The 14,262-nt window shown below is 46.6% G+C and overlaps 1 protein-coding gene across 1 annotated transcript; it reads left to right on the top strand.

The window, feature by feature from the left end:
- Positions 1-10,582: 10,582 nt before the first annotated feature.
- Positions 10,583-13,225, top strand: LOC311325699 (myocilin-like). The gene is made up of 3 exons (XM_084458439.1): positions 10,583-11,208; positions 11,821-11,925; positions 12,055-13,225. The coding sequence occupies exons 1-3, from the start codon at positions 10,761-10,763 to the stop codon at positions 12,861-12,863; spliced, it is 1,362 nt and encodes a 453-aa protein (XP_084314565.1). The 5' UTR covers positions 10,583-10,760; the 3' UTR covers positions 12,864-13,225.
- Positions 13,226-14,262: the final 1,037 nt, after the last annotated feature.

A 14,262-nucleotide genomic window follows, 5' to 3' on the forward strand; every position in this document is an offset into this window, starting at 1 on the left:
CCAGTGGTCTCTTATCGGATTAGCGCTGCGCCTTCTGTGATTCACTCACCAACATAACAATATGCTAATGCAGATGGCGAGCATGGTTTTCCCCCAGATTAATAATGATAAATATATATATATTTTATTTTTTTTGCATTTCGTATTATATTACCTTTTATGTGTTTCTTGCACTTTGTCTTGATGCTTTTAATGTCTCATGTAAAGCACTTTGAATTGCCTTGCTGCTGAAATGTGCTATAGCCTACAAATAAACTTGCCTTGCCTATTCTTCTAAAAGTAAAAATACACCGTTGAAGATGAGTTTTGCGAATTTTGAAGCCCTTGGTTGCTTCTGAGGTCGATGTTGCTAGTGATATGCTAACCATTTTTGAAACTGGACTACATTGAATGTATTTCTGACATGCCGCCATTTTAATTGGGCTTGCTTTAAAATGCATGTGAAATTTACATTCCTGTAAATCGCATTAAATCGTAAAGACGCATTAAATTGGTTCTAAAACAACTAGTGCAATGTACAGTAGGCTAATCCTGAAAGAAAATCCATTAATCCCCAAAGAAGGGGAATTACTCACTGTGCTACCAGGAATAGGCTTTTCACAGACCTTCTTACAACTTCATACAATTTAGAAAAATAATCATACATCATTCTGTGGGTTTTGGGTTTACTGTCTAATATTTTTGTGAAATTTGTTTTAAATTTTATGAAATCCAATATATGTAGTACAAATTACAGTACAAATTACAGCAAGATATGGAATATCACTGCATATTCATTGTTTGACCGATCTGAACAGCATGATCTCTTGTAATGTGTGTATGTATGTATGTATGTATGTATGTATGTATGTATGTATGTGTATGTATGTGTGTGTGTGTGTGTATATATGTGTGTATATATGTGTGTATGTATGTATGTATGTGTATGTGTATGTATGTATGTATGTATGTATGTATGTATGTATGTATGTATGTATGTATGTATGTATGTATGTGTGTATGTTTGTGTATGTGTATGTGTATGTGTATGTGTATGTGTATGTGTATGTATGTATGTATGTATGTATGTATGTGTATGTGTATGTGTATGTGTATGTGTATGTATGTGTATGTGTATGTATGTATTTGTATGTGTATGTGTATGTATGTATGTGTATGTGTATGTGTATGTGTATGTGTATGTATGTGTATGTGTATGTGTATGTATGTATTTGTATGTGTATGTGTATGTGTATGTGTATGTGTATGTGTATGTATGTATTTATGTATGTGTATGTATGTATGTATGTATGTATTGTGGAAACCTGAACGCGCCTCGGCCGGCCCTGACCGGCCAGCTCCAGGTGTCGCGGCACCAGGAAGAGGGCCCTGCTCCCCAGCACCCGGGACAGCGTCGGGTGGTTCCGCTTCAGCACCCTGGACAGCGACGGGGGGCCCCACGGGGCCAGGTGGTGAGAGGGAGATGATGCTACAGGCTACGGCCGCTCAGCTGCAGCAAATCACGCAATCAGCCCCATGAACCCCGCAATCAGCCCCACGAACCCCGCAATCAGCCCCACGAACCCCGCATCAACCCAGAAGTGGCGCTGCAGGAGAGGCGCTCCAGAGAACAGTAGCAGGTAGACAGACGGTGTGTTAGTGCTGTGTTCCCAACAGTAGCTGTGGAAACTCACCCATCTCTCTCTCTGACCGGAGCCCGCAGAGAGACCTCCACAGTGATGGGAGACCACCAACGCCCCAGAGAGAAAGCAGCCCTTGGGTTGGAACCCTTTTTGTTTGCCCTGACTCCAGGAGGAGCGGGCCCTCGTTTCACCTTTTTTTCGCCCGTCGATTGGCAGGGGACTTTTCTGTTCTTCCATTTGATTGAGTTTCATTAAACTGCCTATTTGGTGAACTTACTGCACAGTCTCCTCATCTCTCCACAAGGTGTCTCTGTTTGCCTATGTGTGCTCTGGGTAGTAGACAGTATGTCTGTCTGTCTGTCTGTCTGTCTGTCTGTCTGTCTGTCTGTCTGTCTGTCCCATCTAATCTATCACAGGGCGGGTCCACAAGCTTTCTTGGTTTGTCCATTCATCTACATTCATTTTTTGTAGTAGGATTATGCAAAGATTTCCAGACCAATTTTCATGAAACCCTGTGAGGGGTGTATCAAGGGCCAATATAGAACCCTGTAAATTCTGGAGCAGATTCTAATCACGGGGTGGGTCCACAAGCCACCCAAACATGGCCGGGCCGGCCATTCACCTCCATTCATTTTTTTAAAACTAGGATTATGCAAAAACTACCAGACCACTTTTCATGACACTCGGTGGAGGGGTGTAGCATGGGCCTATTTAGAACCCATTACATTTTGGAGGGGAGCCCAAACATGGAAGGCCATTCACCATTCGTTTTTTGGACTGGCTAAGGAGCGAAAAATTCCCCCCTGTCATTGTCAATGGGGGAATTGAATTGGCCCTATCTTGACATGGGAAGGTTACAGAGACACAGGGTGTTGACTGCCATAAAGCTCTTGACCTAACAAATTCAGCAATACCAATGCCAATCATGCACGCACATATGCGCACACAGAGCCCCAAAATGCATTCATGGGAATTGGTCTGTGCTCTCTGAGCACCATTTCTAGTTGATTAATTAATTATTAATCAAGCATGGTGGTTACTGGTCTTTAGCAACATGATCAACCTTCTTGATCTAACTGAGCTACTCCAATTGTAACAATAGGATTGTTGTTCCTAATGTGTGTTGTTCTGGGGAGTTATTAGAGTGGGACACAGACCACGCAAAATACTTGTAATGCTGATTGGAGCAGAGTTGTCTTCATGATTAGTCCCCACCTGCACCTCGTTCCCTAGTTAGTCCTCCCAGTGTATACAGTATATACCCTGTATATATACCCTCATGTTTCCTTTGTTCGTTGTCAGGTTTCTTGTGTTTGTTCTCCTTGGTTTTTGCTCCTTGGGTTATTGCTTTTGGATTCGGATTATTATATATTTTCAGTCGTGTGTGTTTGTTTGTTTGTTCGCTATTTAGCAGGATTACACAAAAACTACCAAAGCGATTTTCATGAAACTTGGTGACAGGGTGTAGCATGGGCCAACTTAGAACCCATTCAATTTTGGGGTGGATCAGAATCACTGGGCAGATACATGAATAAAAAGAAAACAAAATGTGCCCATACTTGGACCATCTCCCTTTACTTTATCCTTACTTCTGCCAGGTTTACCGTCCTGCCCGGTGTCTAGTGAACTGTAGACCCGTGTTCCTGTCCTGATGAAGATGTTGTTTTTCTTTAGAGAACATTGGCTCTTCATTACAATGAGGAGTCAAGTCAGCTTTAGATATCATCTCAGATATCAAGTTTATTTATTTGCTGTTTACGCATTGCAGCCACTACTATATGAGACGTGTGTGTGTCCGTCCGTCTGTGTGTGTATGTATTTGTAGCATGAGATTTGCACATCAGCAGAGGGCAATAGAGATTTTTCATGAATTAGCACTGCTTATTTCACCACCTGGATGAGATTTCTTTTTTTAAATTGCTGCTTGTCTTTTTCTTGGAAGGAGGAAATATGTAAATATGAGAGCAATACCTGCATCTTATGAAAAAGGAATTGATCTTAGAAATGTCTATCCATTAGAGAAACTGTCCATTCACATTATGTGATACATGTGTTGACTATTTGCGGAATCTGTCCAGGCACAATAACAGTGTTTTGAGATGACATTCACACGTCTGTGGGCACCAGAAGCACATGTTCACATGAATGATTGTATGTTGGATCACACGTTCCCAAACACATACCACATGTTCCCAAAGCAGCAGAGAGTGGTCATTGTTCACATAATATACTGTACATTACATAATAACACTGGTAGGGACAGTGATTAGATGTGGAGGAACTACTGATCAGAGGCAGAGCACCAAATGGCTGTGTGTGTGTGTGTGTGTGTGTGTGTGTGTGTGTGTGTGTGTGTGTGTGTGTGTGTGTGTGTGTGTGCGTGCGTGTGTGTCAGAATAGCAGAGACAGATAACTTGGTGTTGGTTGAGTGAAGAAGGCTAGGAGTTCTTGATCTCCTCTAGGAGTAAAGGAGAGGAAGCCAGCGATGGTTCTCCTCCATGCCTCTCCTCGTTCCCCACGCTCTTCTACTGCAGCGCTGTCACTGGGACAGAATATGGGAAAGTCTGCTGAGCTCATCAGAACACCTCAGACCACTCCAGCCATTTTGAACATGCCCAAGATATCAAACAACCATGTTATATCTAGATGCATGACTAAAGGCCAATGTAAGTATCCTGATAGATGGGACACTGCATCGTATCTGTTGCACGTCTGCTGTTACTTTTTCTTACATCCTTTTCTTTCTTTCCGTCATCTCCAGGTTATATACAGATCGAGGTCTGTGTCTGTGTCTGTGTGTGTGTGGGGGGAAAGAGTGCTTGGCCAGACGGCATTCCCCCAGAGATCTTTAAGAACTGCGACCTTGATGACATCACCTTGGACATCTGCAACCTTCCCCTAATGCAAAATAACAAGCCTGATATATGGTCTTTCTCCAACATCATCCCAGTGCCTAAATCTGAGGATCTCTCAAAGCCAGACAAGTACCGTGGCATCAGCCTGACCTGTATCATTGCAAAGATGTACAACTGAATGATACTTAACAGGCTGCATCGCGCCATCGACCCACACTTGAGAGAGAACCAGAATGGCTTTGGAGAGGGGAGGTCCACAGTAACTCAGGTCTTCATCAGGAGGATCATCGAGGACGTGAAGAAGAACAACATGACAGCGGTGCTGTGTTTTATTGATATCAAAAAGGCATTTAACTCAATACACAGATACATCATGATGAAAATGAAGTCCTATGCTGTTCCCCCCAATTTACTTTGGGCCATAGGGACCATGTATTCAAACACAAGGCCTAGGGTTGAGATGCCGGACGCCGGCAACAGCGAGGGTCTGTTACAAGGGGACACCCTTGCTCTTTATAATAGTCCTGGACTACGCACTGAGGCAGGCGATCCAGGGAAGGGAGGAGGATCTTGGCTTCACTATAACACCTAGGAGGTGGAGAAGGTATCCCGCTGTAGTCCTAACAGACCTGGACTACGCTGACGACATCAGCCTGATATCTAACCACGTGAGGCAAGCACAAGAGCTCCTGACCAGAGAGGAAAAGGAATGTGCCAAGGTGGGTCTTGGACTGAACGTCAAGAGAACTGAGGTCATCACCTATAACACCCCGGACCATCTGCCCCTAATGACAGCTGAAGGTACTGCTCTGAAGGAGGTTGAGGACGTCAAATACCTGGGTTCCTGGGTCAACTCAACGGAGCAAGACCTCAAAGTGAGGAAGAGGATCACGTGGAGAGCTCTGTGTGGAAATCCAACCTCCCCTGTGAAACCAAGCTAGTTATGTGGATTGCATGTGTAACCCATACGTTTTGGCATACCCAGGGGTGGATTCGAACCTGGGTCTGCCACGGGACAAACACAGTTTTAACCAGTTGAAAAGTTGAAGTTGCCGTTGAAAAGCTAGCTCTTCATTGGCGCGAGTGGATGGTATTTATACTCAGGGAGTGAGTTTAACCAACAACTCGTTATTGGTTGTTCCAGGACTTAAAATGACTCTGTTTCATTTGGGTACACGCGCTGTATTTATGTATGTATCAATCTTTTTAATGGGCCCAAGGAGTGCTCAGAGGAAAGAGAGTTACGGCTCCCTTAACCCCAAACTCTCCTACCTCACTGCTTTGATGGCCACGTCTCTAATTCCTGGCACGGCTCCACCAGAAGCTAACGGAGCCCTGTTGTTAAACTGTCATCAACGAGGAAAACAGTTGTCCATTACGTAATGTGCACATTATGCCTCCACATCCACCTACTGTACCCTCACTATACACACACACACCTACACACACACACTCGCACACAGACACACGCACACATGCACACACACACCTACACACATACACACACGCACATACACACATACACACACACACACACACATACACACATACACACACACACAGGAATTAGGGATGTGTGTCTAGCTGTATGACGTAGTACAAAAGAGGAATTTATTGAGGATTCTAAAAGCACAGTATTATGGCCGCTGGAATTCCATGATTCCATAGAACTGTACTTACAGAATAATGTGCCTGAAAGGTAATGCTTTGTGACCATATTACTAGAATTACAACAAACAGGAATTTTTTCACGATTTTACACTGTATATTTACTGTACACTTACTGTAGATTGCATAGGCTAAGAAAGACAGGCTCAGGCATACAGAGAAAGAGAGAGAGAGAAAGAAAGAGAGAGGAGAGAGAGAGAGCGAGAGAGAGAGAGTTTAAGTGTGTTGCCGTTTCTAGTGACTGAAACGTCACATTTTTCAGTGTCCAGTGGTGTGGGTTTTTACCAGGGTCTGGTGCCATGTCTCTAATGAGAGCCTGGGGTGTGAAACACCTGCATCGGGATGGCAGTGACTCAACAACACTTCCAGTAAGGAGGGCCTGTGGCGTTGTGGGATCCACAGTGATTATGAAAACAGTCATAGCAGACGGCAGCCCATCCTTAATCATTTACAGCCAAAACACCCCGCTCTTCTCCCAGAGGGCCCAATCACTGCTCAGAAAACAGTCCCATGACATTCCTAGTCTTTTGTACTCTCTGTGTAGTACACTGGCATTATGGAATGTCTGGGGGAATTCCCTTGTTCATATTACCTGTTCGGGGGTCAGAGGTCATATTCGAGGTGTGAGTTTCTGTGTGGTGAGCTCGCCCGGCCCCAGAAGTGCCTGCGCCGTGTCTGCTTCACCTTCTTTTATCACATACGTCTGGCACCTCATGTAAATGGCCTTTACGTAATAGTTCACACCTGTTTACGAGTGCCCAGCCAAGCAGCGTGGGCTAAAGGCTGGGTGGTGTCCTCAGAATGTGTGAGAATGTGTGATTTATCATCCTGAATAAAACCAGTTTGAAGTGGCCAGAATATCTCAGCATAGTACCTGACTTTATAGGACTACCTTTACTTTGACTTTAAATTCCTTTAATATAGTGTTCACACTTAACACCAGTTAAACCCTGAGGGTGAAAATGAATTTAATCAAGTGAGAAGTCTCTCTGTTTGTCTGCGGGTGGCCTCACTGGACACAGACTCCAATATTCCAGGTTTTCAGGGTAATGAAAGTATTTTTCAGCAAGACTTCTCCCAGAAGCCTCTGGATCTTACATCTGAATCGGTTTTTCCACAGACAGAGCCACCCCCCCTCCTGTTTCAACCTAACATACCAATAACTAGCCTGACACAGACTGACTTCACATTTCATTTCACATTTCACTCATTCAGCCTGAACAGGCTCCCATTACAGCTGTTTTGGAGATGGGCGTTGCCGAAGGAGTCCTTAGTGATTAGTTCATCCCCTAACCAATCACGTTGCGCAGTTTAATTCAAAGGACGCATTCAAAGGATGTTGATTGAGAGCCTTTCCAGACCCTGAATCACATTAGAAAATTCTGATTCATGGGCTGATTCAGGCTTATGTAACTGTCCCTTCGGAGTGAAACTTGAAGATGTGCCAAGGATTCTGGGATAGCACTTGAATATGTGCATTCTCAACAATACAACAACAACAACTAGGGCTGCGAGCAGTAGTGAGCTGGCCCTTGCACTCCACGTGTGTCGGGGTGCGGCGCTGTTAAAAGGTGTGCTATTTTGGGGTCCAGTACTGAGAGAAACTTCCTGTCACCAGTAGGTGGGGTTCTAAGCGTGACTCAATACTGACGCATAGATGTGTTCAGGACGGTACCTTGATGAAGTGTGAGAAATGTTGTGTAAATCGGACAATGTATGTAGGAGTTATGATGACTTCCTGCTTGACCTGTAGGCGGCGCTATAAGTATGACTCAATACTGACCTACAGATGTGTTCAGGACGCGACCTTCATCAAGCGTGAGCAATTTGGTGTAAATCGGATAATGTATGTAGGAGTTACGAGGACTTCCTGTAAGCAGTAGGTGGCGCTATAAGTATGACTCAATGCTGACGCACAGATGTGTTCAGGATGTGACCTTCATCAACCCTGAGCAATTTGGAGTAAATCGGATAACGTATGTAGGAGTTATGAGGACTTCCTGTTTCACCAGTAGGTGGCGCTGTAGGTATGACGCAATACTGACTTACAGATGTGTTCAAAATGCGACCTTCATCAAGCATGAGCAATTTGGAGTAAATCGGATAACGTATGTAGGAGTTATGAGTACTTCCTGTTTCACCAGTAGGTGGCGCTATAAGTATGACTCAATGCTGACGCATAGATGTGTTCAGAATGCGACCTTCATGAAGCTTTAACAAATTGGTGCAAATCGGATAATGTATGTAGGAGTTTTGATGACTTCCTGTTTCACCAATAGGTGGCGCTATAAGTATGACGCAATACTGACACATAGATGTGTTCAGGACAGAACCTTCCTGAAGCGTGAGAAATATTGGACAAATTGGATTATGTACGGAGGAGTTATGAGGACTTCCTATTTTATGGCGAAATGTCAAAATTGGCAAAAGGGTGTTTGGTGAAAACAATTTTTTTTTAATAACTTTTGATCACAAAGGTCTTAAGATGAAGCTGACCGAATATGAAGTTGATCGGATGAAATCTGTAGGAGGAGTTCATTAAAGTACGAGGCATGGAAATGGTAAAAACAAGGAAAAAATGGCACATTAAGAGAAAAATGGCTGACTTCCTGTTGGATGTTGGGTTTAGCTCCAAGAGACATTTTAGTGTGTCTCGATGAACTACATATGCCCACCGAATTTCGTTCGCTACATCAAACTGAAAGGTGGGGCTCGCCATTTTAAATTGTCCAGGAGGCGCTCTTGAGCCGTTTTGCCACGCCCATTTCCGTCACCCATGAAATATCAAATTTTTCACCGAGACTGACGTATCTGCAAAGTTTCATGCGTTTTCATCGATGTTTAGGCTGCCAAAAAGGCATTTGTTTGGGGAGAAAAAGAAGGTAGGAGAAGGGAGAATAATCCTTCCAATTTCAATAGGGCCTCGCACCGCCAGTGCTCGGGCCCTAATAATACAACATGCCTGCTGGTGTCTCAATGGACTTCCAGTACAGGACTATAGAGGATGTGTACTCTGTGCATGAGCTGGAGTGAAGGAAAACAGGATGCCAGGTCCGTACTGTAAACTATGTAAAGAAAACACACTCTAGGGGTGAATGCACGATGGGACATCCACCTGGTTGAAATTCCACAGTGAGAGATTCTAGCCAACAAACTGATCTTGTGGAAAAACAGCCTCTCCCTAGTGTGTGTGTGGAGAGAGACGGAAAGAAAGCATTGGGCTCGGGGAGGCGGGGACTAAAATATAAATCATCCCAGAGGCAGTGTTTTGAATTGGAGTCAACCATAGCGGTGCCCTGTACAAGTATGCAAAACCCATTACCCTGTTGCCCGAAAGAAAGACCGTAGCATCTGTTATGACTTAGTTCCCAGTTTCTTCTACAGTTCCTACATTGTATCATTTGTTTTGTTCTTAATCAACATGGGAGTCTAGTGTCCCCATCCTCCACGGCCGTTAACACGCGCTCCACACGTGCTGCACACGCCTGCTAACGAGGTGCGATTTCCCCTCCAAATCCAGATAGAAGGTAGGGTGTGTACGCCCCTCCCCCTCTATCCCCTCCCCCCTCAGACCCAGATAAGGAGAGAAGGAGAGACACGTGGATTGTCCACCTGCTGAAAAGGAGGCTTCCTTTACTTCCAATTCTGACTCTCCATGGATCGCTCTTGGCAGTCCCTTCAAAACCTCTCTTGGCGTCAGAGAGAGTGGAGGGACACAGGGACTTCAGCGTGTGAGGGGAAACAGGAGAAGCGCTGACTAAGGTCAATTCGCCATCATGAAGTGAATGACGACGTTGCAGGTTTCGTTTTATCGCATGGCGATGGTTCCAGCAGAATTGGGGAAAGTATGGGTTTGGGAGGAAGAGCAGCCTGACATGGCCCCGTTCCCCGGCTGCGGTCCAGACATCAAGCCTTTGGCAGGTATGCCAGTTTGCCAACGTGCCCGCAGGTGTGCTGTTTCCGTACTGGGCTGCCACATGCTGCTGTGTTTGGAGGACGGCAGCTGGGATTCCAAGTCCTGTTTGGCTAAGATCCGCAGCCCAGATGTACTTGCACCTGAACGCCTAATTATGCAGGTCATAAATCACAGGGATTTCATACAGTAGTTTAATGATATAACTACCGGCTACAAAGGAAGTAGACAAGAGTAGCCCTAATTGTTATTATAAACAGCTGACAGACAGACATAAAGATGTCCTGTCCAGACACAACAGATATAAAGACACAATGAATCGAACAACAACAACATAAAACTGTTTTCCACTGATACTTAGACATCGGTGTGTCCCAAAAACACACGGTCCAACACCCCACCCACATCCCATTCTCAGATGTGCAGTTCGACCACGCTCCTTGTTCCCTCCCACACTTGACTGTATAAATACCCCCCCTCAGCATGCTGAAACTCAGACACCATCAGAGACCAGGAGAGGAGAAGAGAGAGATAGACTGACGAAACAAACAAACGCAAAGGATTCAAACAGAAAGAAAAAGGAGCGAGGAAGTCTGTGGTGAATCTGAGGCACTCTCGGCCATCAGGGAACCGGAGGTAGAAAAACGGAGAGAAGTCCAGAGAATCCTCCTCGAAGAGACCCACTCAGCCTCATCTTTTAGAATGTGGCTCCAGGCGGCCGTGTGCCTGTCCTTGTCCTGTCTGGTGCTGGCTAGCCAGGGTCAGGGCCGAGCCTCCCTGCATCGCTCCCATGACCACAGTGGCCACTGCCAGTACACCTTCACAGTGGACAGCCCGTTGGAGACCAGCTGCCCCAGTGTGAGCGGGGGGCCGGAGCTGGAGGGCGTCAGGGCACGCCTCACCCTGCTGGAAGCCACGGTTGGAAGGCTGGTCGGGGGGGAGGGGGGGCTCCAGGAGGCTTACTCCCAGGCCGTGGGGGGGAAGAGCCAGCTCCAGCAGGACAAGGAGCAGCTGGCCCGGCAGGTGCAGGAGCTCCAGAGAAGGGTGCACGAGCTGAGCCTGGAGGCCGAGACCCTCAGACAGAAACCTTGCCACCAGCCCCCGGCCCCTGGGGGCCCTCTGCACGGACTCGGACAGAGAGCAGCCAGCGGTGAGTCTCCACGTTGAGGGGGATGGGAAATTTGAGTCGCCCCTTTTTAACTGTGCCATCATTTGTTTTAACTACGCACCAATGTTTTTTTGTTGATCACAGACGACAAGTACATTTTGATTAGGACACGTGATGATAAACGACTACTTGTTTAACTGTCAAAAGTGGGATATGCAGAGTCTCTAAGTGAAGCTACAGTCAGGTTTCCATTAGCTGTCTTTAAAGGTTGGGTAAGGGGATTGAAATTTAAAACGTGGATACTCATTTTACAACGCTTGTGCCTGCGTGTCAGTTTGAGTGTGTGTGATCGTTTTTGAGGAATGCAATAACTAGTTTATAGGATACAGTGGCATGCTGTGAGTCCAATCAATGGGGCAGCTAGGCCTTGATGTGGTCAGAGTGTAATAATGAATGTGCCTCGGGGTGAATTACTGTGTGTCTGTTAGTGTCCGGTAACTGGGCATCATCTCACTAGCGTGGACTGTCTTTCAAGATTATAATGAAACAAAACTGAGTCTGGCTTCACTGGAAAGCCCTTAGTCGTATTGATGAATCTTTGCCTTCCTCTTCCCTGTTTTTTCCTCTCTCTCTCTCTCTCTCTCTTTCTCTCAGACAAAGCCTATGAGTTCAGCAATCCTGCCTATCAGGAGATGAAGGCTGAGGTAACTGAGGTCCCAGCATCCCGTCTGATTCCAGAGGGGGGACAGAACCTCGAAGGTATATGACGGCCTGCCGTCTCTCTGCACCCGACTACGGCGCACATGCAGATCACACGCAGTGCTATGGCCGTTGCTGTGACCCTCTGTGTGTGTGTGTGTGTGTGTGTGTGTTACCTCCCGTGCACAGGCTGCGGGGAGCTGGTGTCTGTGGGAGAACCCGTGCTGCACAGGAAGGCTGACAGCATCACAGGGAAGTACGGGGTGTGGCTACAGGACCCCGAGCCCCTGGGCCCCCCTTACACCGGCAAGACCGTGTGGCGCATCGACACGGTCGGCAAGGACGTCCGGCAGCTGTTCGCCTACGAGGACGCGGAGCAGTTTGCCCGCGGCTTCCCCATGAAGGTACTGGTCCTGCCGGAGCCCGTGGAGAGCACAGGCGCCACCCTGTTCCGCGGCTCCATTTACTACCAGCGCAGGCGCAGTCGCACCCTGCTCCGCTACGACCTGGCCTCCGAGAGCCTGGCGGCGCGCCGGGACCTGCCGCACGCCGGCTTCCACGGCCAGCACCCCTACTCCTGGGGTGGCTACACCGACATCGACCTGGCCGTGGACGAGCAGGGCCTGTGGGCCATCTACAGCACCAGCAAGGCCAAGGGAGCCATCGTGGTCTCCCTGCTGGACCCCGAGAACCTGGAGGTGAGGAGGAGCTGGGAGACCGGCGTCAAGAAGAACACGGTGGCCAACGCCTTCATGGTGTGCGGCCGGCTGTACACCGTGGCCAGCTACACGGCCGCCAACACCACCATCAACCACGTGTTCGACACGGCCACCGGGGAGGGGCGGGCCGTCCATGTGCCCTTCCGTAACCGCTACCGCTACAACAGCATGGTGGACTACAACCACGCCCAGAGGAAACTCTTCGCCTGGGACAACTTCCACATGATCACCTATGACGTGAGGCTGGGGAGAGCCAGCAGCAGCAGTGGCGCCCTCTAGAGGAGAGGCAGTGCAGGTGGCCTGGTGTGGACTATTGAGCTATTTAGCGATCAGTATATCGATGACAGCTTTCATTGTTAACTCTGTAATGAGATTATACTGAGGCTTCTGTCTATGTATTATCGCCTTGCTTCACTAGAATATATTTTTTTCTATTTCACTGTAAATAAGATGACAGTAAATATCTCCTAACCTCTTGCCATCTCCTGATGCTGCTGTTTTGACAAACTCAGATAGTACTCATGTTTATAGTTTTATTTTTCATCTTAATTTAAGAATGTACAATAATATAGTTTGTGTTACTGTCTGTAATCAAACTACGTCTGAAACGTCTGTAACTATTAACATGTCAACTTGGCTCTCTAAAGCTATTATTATTAAAGGACCAAGAAGTGAAAAGACACCTTTGTTTTGTACAATAATATTGACATAAGAGTACGCAAAATCCAATAGCTCAAGACTATCTGTTGCGCCACAAAATGAGGTAGGTTTGCTGAGTGTGAGGGAGTGAGGTACTCTTCCTGAGGCCATGACAGTGGAGGTTTCCTGACACAGAGCTCCATCTGGTGACAAAAAGTCAAAATCACACCTATACACCACAAACCACTATTAAGCCATATAATAATAGGCCTATGCAGTGTGACCCACAGTCAATGCTAGCAACTTCATCAGAGTAGTAAGAGAGATGACACGGCTTCATGCCTTCTAACCCCCATAATGGTTTAAGGCCAGTGTTGCCCCCCCTAGGGGGTGAAGAGTGGGTTGGGGTACTACTGAGGTACTGGCATGGTGGGCAAGGGTGGTGGGGTACTGGCAGGGCTGGAGAGGGTGGCAGCACGCTTGGGAATTACCAACTCTGTAAGGGGAGATGGGGGTGAGTTATAATGACAGTCAAGAGACTCTGCAGCAGCTGCACACCGATGGAAACTTTGGACTCCCCCCCTCCCACACAAACGCACACCCGCGGTGGACTAAGCCAGCCAGTACAATACAACAGCACCCTACATGGACACTGTGCAACCTCACTTTGCACAGAATCATTCTCTGAACCAGGAAGCACGCACGCACATTCTACTTTCATACTCAACAGCACACATACTGCCTCACCCCCCCCCCCTTTCTCTCTTTCAGGAGATTGTGATAAAGAAATATACCACAACTCCTATGGATTGATGTACAAATGAATTTAATTGACACACAATTGAAAAGTGAAGAAATGTCTACATACAGTATTAAAAGCTGTTGACTGCAACATTGATAGCTGAAGTGCATGCATCACAAAAACGTATGTGCAAAAAAAATGCATGTGCGTTTCTAGTGAAAAACACAAGGACCACCCCATCCCATCTAACACAATTAAACCCCTAATGTGAGCCTATTTGAAAAATGGTTATTAACC

Source organism: Borostomias antarcticus (assembly GCF_949987555.1).
Source record: "Borostomias antarcticus genome assembly, chromosome: 24".
NCBI lineage: Eukaryota > Metazoa > Chordata > Actinopteri > Stomiiformes > Stomiidae > Borostomias > Borostomias antarcticus.

Excerpts from the sequence above, each read along its gene's own strand:
- LOC311325699 (XM_084458439.1), top strand. The coding sequence starts at position 10,761 with ATGTGGCTCCAGGCGGCCGTGTGCCTGTCCTTGTCCTGTCTGGTGCTG. Across the intron at positions 11,209-11,820 it reads CGGACAGAGAGCAGCCAGCG|ACAAAGCCTATGAGTTCAGC; the intron begins GTGAGTCTCCAC and ends TCTTTCTCTCAG. Across the intron at positions 11,926-12,054 it reads GGGGGGACAGAACCTCGAAG|GCTGCGGGGAGCTGGTGTCT; the intron begins GTATATGACGGC and ends TCCCGTGCACAG.